Genomic DNA, 7,808 nt, shown 5'->3' on the forward strand with positions numbered 1-7,808 from the left:
CCAAGAGTTGGCGGTGGGTGGTGATGACTAGCTGCCTTCCCTCTAGTCTTACACTGCTAAATTAGGGACGGCTAGCGCAGATAGCCCTCGTGTAGCTTTGCGCGAAATTCCAAAACAAACAAACAATCTTTTGGAACAGGAGGAAAGCACAAGAGTTAAAATAAAGGATCAAGTGTATGAATACTTTTACAGCAGTGTGTAAATCATGCAACAGTAATGTACAGCAGTCAGATCTTCCTCATTATATAGGACCGATTTAGATTGCCAATAGAAAAGATATAAGCCTCAACATTTAAACGTTGTAGAAAATCTCAAAACAATTAAGTATAGTAAGTTATAAACAACATACCAAACTCCATTCTGTCTTTGGCATTCCGCTTTAAAAGTCTCAGAAGTAAATCTGTCAGATTTGAAGAAGTCCAAGATGGAATTCTGGCAAAAAAAACAACATAATATGTATATTAAGCTAGAATAAAAAGAAACCTGGGAAGAAATAAAAACCATTTTAACTTTATTACAATTTTATGATAAGAAACTAATAGATTTGGTTTGGTTTGAAATTCACACAAAGCTACATGTGGGCTATCTGTGTTAGCCATTTAGCCGTGAAAGACTAGTTAGAAGGCAGTTGGTCATCACCACCCACTGCCAACTCTTCGGCTATTCTTTTGCCAACGAATAATTGGATTGACAGTTACATTATAACACCCCCATGGCTGAAAGGGCCAGATGTTTGATGGGGCAAGGAATCGAACCCACGACCCTCAGGTTGTGACTGAAGTGCCCTAACCACCTAGCCATGCCGAGCCAAATATATATATATATATTGACTGCGTAGTTTTTCTTACAATGGACTAACTATGATCTGCTCACCACTGGTATCCAAACCTGGATTCTAGCATTGAAGTATGCAGACATACTGCTGTGCCACTGGGGGGGGGGGGGCAATCTAATCGAGAAAACATTATTCGCATCCTATGTGACGCTTAAAATGTTATCTAAGACACATTTTTCATGAATGGAAAAACAGTCTGTAGTCTGACTTACAACTTTCTTCCATATGGACCAAAACATAGGGCTTTTTTAACACTTGTAAAACTACTTTTCTTCATTTTCTCAGAGCAAAAACATCTTATTTAACTGAAATTTACAATACACTAATGACATCTCAAATAATTCAGTTTTGAAATTACTGAATCTTAAATGTTAAAGACACACTAGCCAAGACACACAAAATATTTGTGGTAGTTTTCATGCCCTTCACTTGAATTTTCTTTATTCTATTATTTTCTTCCACACCATTTAAGCTACGCTTTCATGCAGCCATTATGTGTTTGATCTATAAATCCTGGTCTAATTTGATAAATTTTACATGGTTAGACAAACAAGCTCATGTAGACATAACTTGATTCAGTAAAACTACATGTATGTAATTTAATTAATAAAACTACACAAAGTGAACAATAAAGTAACAGTTTTTTTTTACAATAGTGTACAGAGTATGAAACAGTCAAGAGAGTTCAGTATATGACATGGTTTTAAGAGTTGAAACAAAGAAACTCATAAAAACAAAGAATAAAACCAATAGTAAAGAAAAAAGTAGCTAAAAAAGGTGCTTATAGCAGTCTATGGAACAAACCAAAGCTAAATTACTGCAAAGTAAAGTAAATTTAAAGTTGTAATAAAGGCAAACTTAGCTGAATACACAGAAATGTCTGAATGCATGTTCACAAAATGATAAGCACAAAGTTTTGAACAAACTACACATTCGTATTTTGGAACTAAATAAGTTGAGAAAGCCCATAGAAATTGTATTTAGTGTAATGTTAATTTATTTAGGATATTAAATGCGATTAAGTGTTTTTTGTGTGAAATACTTTGCAAATAAAAAAACTAAATTTGAAATCCAAGCTAGTCATGGCATGATGACAAAGACATTGTGCCATTATGTACCATTCTCATTGTTTTGAAAAACCAATGTGCAATCCGGACTCTTCAGCCAAAGGCCTTTCTAACAATATGAGATTTGTAGCGTTTGATCAAACAATTTGCGAGAAAAGTTACAAATAGACAAACGCAAGCATATTATTTATATAGATAGAATCCTGACTTCCTCTACCTCTTGAGGCTAGTCATTAGGGTTAAAGGTATTCTACTCATAGATCGAACCCAGAATTCCTGTACCAATTGAGGCCAGCCATTAGGCTTAACTAAAATTTGATAACTGAAATGGTTGTGGGGGGGGCATGAAACTTATAGCCTGAGGGAATAGATATAGTCCAGGGATTCAGGAATCAAGCCTTTTTTCTACACTTTATTACATTACACTTTATTGAGAAGTGGGGCGGGGCACAAACATTTGCTCAGCATTATTATTTTAGACTGTGACAAATATTATTTTAGTAACTTTAGTATTAAATATCTTACACTCAGATCTACGTGATTTTAACAAAAATTCAAGCTAAACCAATCATATAAATTAAAGATTCCTACTTTGGAAACAGACTGGCATTTTTCTCATACAACTGTTTTAAAGCTTGAGGTGTCTGGGCCTGGAAAAAACAAAGTAATCAGTATTAACCAAGAAACAATGTTTTTCTATTAAACAACAATAGTAAAACTGCTAAAGATTTTTTAAAACTAACTAATGTATCAGTCATACTGTTACAAATTGCATACAGACATAAACTCTCCGTTGAATTTAGTATAATCCTTTGATTACATTAATTGAAGAAATGTCTAGGACTGAGAATCTTCTGTAAACAGGTGGGGGAGATATGACAGAACTTCACAGAAAGATTCACCTGTTCATCATCTATAAAGGTATCATTTCTCTGTAAGGAGGAGGGGGGATATTACAGAACTTCACAGAGAGATTAACCTGTTCATTATCTATAAAGGTATCATTTCTCTGTAAGGAGGAGTTATTACAGAACTTCACAGAGAGATTAACCCGTTCATTATCTATAAAGGTATCATTTCTCTGTAAGGAGGAGGGGGGGGGATATTACAGAACCTCACAGAGAGGTTAACCTGTTCATTATCTATAAAGGTGTCATTTCTCTAAATAATGACAGTGCAACCAAATGTATATACACCAGATAAGTGAATACTGACTGAATTTATATTTTTTACTGACATTCCAACAATAATTTGAACACTTGAAAGATTACTAGTGAACTATTTTTCTTGTAATAGTTGTGTGTATATATATCTGTCTACTTACAACGATCTAGATACAAAAAGGACCATCAGGTCCTTCAGGACTATCCTTGTGCACCCTTGAGAAAAGAAAGTACTTAAATCCACCCTTTCTTTTTAATGAAATAATCAACTTTCCTCATCAAGTCTTATAAAGTGCTCGCCTCCACTACCACTGACAGCAATTCATTCCATGAGCCAACCATCCCAATAGAAAATAAAACTGCCTTAACTCAAACCTAACCAGCCTTTTTCCAAATCAAACTTGTGTCCTTTCATCCTAATAACTGCAGAATACAGCACAAAAAAACCAAAGGCCATTATCTGTTTGATATCCAGGATAATCTTGTAAACTTCAATACTTCATTAAGATGCCTCTTCCCCTTCTTTCCTCGAGGTAAAATAAGTTAAGAGGTCTTAACCTTTCCCTGTAAAATAACTTTTCCATCCTCAGAAATATACTAGTGGTTTTCCTTTGAACCCTATCCAATACTTTCACATTCATTCTTAGATGACGGTACCAAAATGTGCAGGGTATTCCAAGTGAGGCCTAACCAGTGATTTGTACAGAGAGAATTACTTCTTTTGACTACAAGTAAACCCTAAAATACTGTTAGTTTAACTACCAACAAAACACTGACTTCAAGATTTCAGTGACTTATACACTACTATGTCCAAATCATTTTGTTACTACTGACTGTGTTCTCATCGATATAAAGCATGCGATTAAAGTAATGTTAAACCTGATGCATTACCTTACACTTACTGTAATTAAAGGTCATTTACCAAATATCTGTTCAACTTACCAACTGATCCAAATCATTCTGTAATACATCAGTATCCTCAATACAACTATAAATGTCTAACGGTGTGACATCATCAGTAAACATTACATTTCTATCGTTATCATTATATAGTTCAAGAGCATCAGTGTAGAGGGCTCCAAATTATAATACATTTTAAATTTTCTTCTTCGTTTTGGGAAATCTTTAACCTTGGCTCTTACAGTTACCAGTTTTATTGATACAATCTTAATTTTTCACTCCTCATATCTCTCAAATAATTAGGAACAATTAACCTCATTTAATTAGATGAAGAAGGATGGAAGGAAAACAAAGATATAGATGAGGAGACAATGTGGGCTGGTAATGATTAGCAGGCAATTTTAAAATACAACGTATTCCTAATGCTACGTCGGTTCTACAATAAATGCTATAAATAGGGTTGTGGATCACACCTTCAAATATTTTGAGTTGTAACACACAAACTGTTCATCTGATGCAAACGTGTTACACACTGCATTACAAACGCAACTTTCATTTGCCATTGGCTTCACATAATTTGCCAATGATTTCCCTCACCCAATTAAGCCCAATGATCTCCCCACTTAATTCACATCAGTAAGGTAGTAAATATTTAAAGGACTTCCAAACTGATTTCTTTTTCATTTAAACTCATCCTTTGAGGGATTCCTCTAAGTTACTCTACCAAATTTCACTGAAACTGCTTTAGGAAATTCCTCATAAAACCCATAAAGACAGACAACTCTGCTTTATATATTTATCTCCAAGTACAATATCACTAATTTTGTATATGGAAAACAGTCCTTAAATTTCACATAAGATGATTCATTAAGCATGATACAATTTTTTAATATTACAAGCGTTGCAACTAATGTAATTGTATTGTGTTCACATTGATCCTATACTGAAATAAGTAAAAATCAGTCACTTTTTGATTGCATCAAAACAAGTATTTTATTATGAAATATTTGAAACTGAGTACCTGGTGGTTACTTGTGTTTTATGTGTCTTTAGGCACCCGAGGTAATCATGTCTTTACAGTATGATGCTAAGGCTGACTTGTGGAGCATTGGAACGATTGTGTATCAGTGTTTGACTGGAAAAGCACCATTTCAGGTGAGAAGTATAACTGTAACATAAATGTCATCGAGTAAGTTACCAATTTTGTGCAAACATTTTGTAGAATTAGATAAATCTGTTTCTACCAGAAATTATATGCATTGAAATAATTTTTGATGCCTAACTTATGAATACTTACATTAGAAAATTTCAGCTAAGTTTGCTATACTTGAAATTATATAAAATGTTTCTAGACAGATCCAATGCTACCACAGAAGTTTCTGTTCAAGTATTTTATCGTATAAGTATTGTAGTTTATTAAACAAACTGATCATTATACTTTTTACTCGGACATGAAGTGTATTTTATGAATTATAAAGGTTGTTTTTGTTTGAGATGTTTTAAACACACAGTTTGGACCTGCTTTTATTATGAAATATTGGAAACTGTGTGCTTGATGTTGAAGTATGGTTATGTTTCATTCATGTCTTTAAGAACTGGGCATTCTGTATAATTATTTGTTTTTTGGTGATTGTAAGGACTATCTAATTTTTAAAAACATGAGTGAAACACGACCACATGTCACCATTAAGTACACAGTTACAGGCTTTTGGTACCGTTTACTTTCATAATGAACTAAAAATGCTGATGTAATGTACTTAATGAATGAAGCCATCTATGTTTATAAGATGCTCCACCGTGCTGCCATTATTCCATGATTTCAAACAACAGTAAAACAATCTGGAAATACCACCAACAACAAGCCGAAAATAAGTAAATTATGAACTTGAGGGTAACTGAATCTCTGCTAATTAAATGAGTAACAAATTTATCAGTGAGGATAGAAAAACAACATAACACAAACGTTTGACTGTAAGAAGTTAGACTAGATTATGATCTTAATTCTTAAGCATTAATACTACCAGAGAAACCAGCCTCAATCACATTCAGTGCAGTAATATGCAGTGTTGAGAAATCACAATCGAGGACCCCTCCTTCCCCTTTCCAAGAAATTTTCAGCAAAATGTCACGAATTACTTTTTTTTTTAAATTTTTGTGGTGTTTCTTACAATACATTTTCATAATTACGTTTAGTATTAATATTATGACCAATTAACAAATTTATAACAAAGTGCATATATAGATAGGTAAATAACTAGATAGACAGTTTTGGAAAAGACCAACAATTTCACTCACTACATTGATTTTCTTTAGTTGATTCATCCTCCTTAATGCTGTGATTTTCTTATATAACTGATATCTTTGCAAGTATCAGACAGACAGACCAATAATAGCAGCAGATTTGCTTGGGACTACTGACTTTTTGTGACAGTGAGAATTTCTCTTTAAGAGTGAAATAAAAAGACCAAATGACTTTCTTTACAGGATGACGAAAAACCTTTATTGTACTGATAAATTGGAATCACTGATACAGCTCGCGTACCCTTGTTGAAGATGGGACAGTTCTCTTGCACTGATGGTTGGTGTTCAACTTTCCAAGTTCTCTTGCACTGATGGTTGGTGTTCAACTTTCCAATCCTCACTGTCTACAAAGCTAAACACTCAAATCTTCAAAGTAGCATCTACTGATCATCTGGTGAAAGAACTGATCCAAGAGAACACACTTGAATCTAGAATGTAAACTCACTTTCTTTGTCCAGTGAACAGCATAACCTCATTACCTCTGTTCCCTAACAGCACTGGTCAGCTGTCACTTTCAGTCAGTGTCATAACCAACTAGCAAAGGATATTTCAGTACCAACCCATTCACGCCAAATTCTATGTACAACATTGACGCATCCCTGTGGGCAGAGGAAATGTCACTTACTAGAGAACACACGGCAAAACAATGACTTCCTTGACCACATAGTGCCACCATCAGTGTAGAAATTAAGTGACCAACAATTTTGAAGATCTCTATAAACCTATAGAAGTTAAAATTCACATGACATGTCTGCATATCACATTACTATACTACAGAGATTTGATTTTGAAAAAGGACCCAAAAACTTGAGTATTTTCAAATAGTAAACTATTTGGGTCCTTTTTCAAAATCATTGCATGTTTTGTGCGTGATCCTGTGTGCTGACCTTTTATCAGAATCTATAAAGCTTTGGTCAGTGATACAAATATTATTAATTACAGTCGTAACTAAATCACTCCTGTACATTTTTACTTTCCTAAACTATTTAATTACTCTACATCAATCAATAATGACTAAGTTAAAAACTTTGGATTCATGCCAGACTAGAGTACCTTACCATGTACATGGGAGATCCACATAGCGTCATAGCCATTATTCCATCATGTAAAAAACGTGCAAAACCAAAATCAGCTATTTTCAGACGTATCTTACTGGGTGGCGGGTTAGGCCTACCATGGTGGCACAGAAGAATGTTCTGAGGTTTTAAATCTCTATGTACAATCCCTTTAGTTTTTAAGGCTCTCATGGCAGCAGCTGTTAGTATAAAGATGGACACTTAAGTTCAAACTTACTTGCCAAAACTCGATTTATTTATTTATTTAACTAAAACAACAAAATCCTAAATCTCTTACTATTCACAAAATCAGTTAGTTATGCTTAAATAATAATAATAATCCAACAAAAGTAAGCTATGCACTAAAATTCAATCCGGCCATCAGTATACCTGATTAAATATAGTTTTTTTTACATTTCTACTTAAAAAGCTTAAAATGCATCATTTCATCAATTGGGTACCCTTACCATTAACTGTATTTCAAGAT

The 7,808-nt window shown here is 33.8% G+C and overlaps 1 protein-coding gene across 1 annotated transcript in view; it reads right to left on the reverse strand.

Annotated features, from left to right (window-relative positions):
• Window positions 1–7,808, reverse strand: part of LOC106465513 (serine/threonine-protein kinase unc-51-like) — a 92,477-nt gene that overhangs the window by 28,743 nt on the left and 55,926 nt on the right. The window contains exons 7-9 of the mRNA XM_022393421.1: window positions 7,307–7,521; window positions 2,494–2,552; window positions 350–432 (exon numbers count right to left, since the gene is read on the reverse strand). Of these exons, the coding sequence (XP_022249129.1) occupies window positions 350–432; window positions 2,494–2,552; window positions 7,307–7,521 (357 nt within the window). The remainder of the gene's footprint in view (window positions 1–349; window positions 433–2,493; window positions 2,553–7,306; window positions 7,522–7,808) is intronic.

This window comes from Limulus polyphemus, unplaced genomic scaffold, assembly GCF_000517525.1.
Source record: "Limulus polyphemus unplaced genomic scaffold, Limulus_polyphemus-2.1.2 Scaffold1969, whole genome shotgun sequence".
Classification (NCBI taxonomy): domain Eukaryota; kingdom Metazoa; phylum Arthropoda; class Merostomata; order Xiphosura; family Limulidae; genus Limulus; species Limulus polyphemus.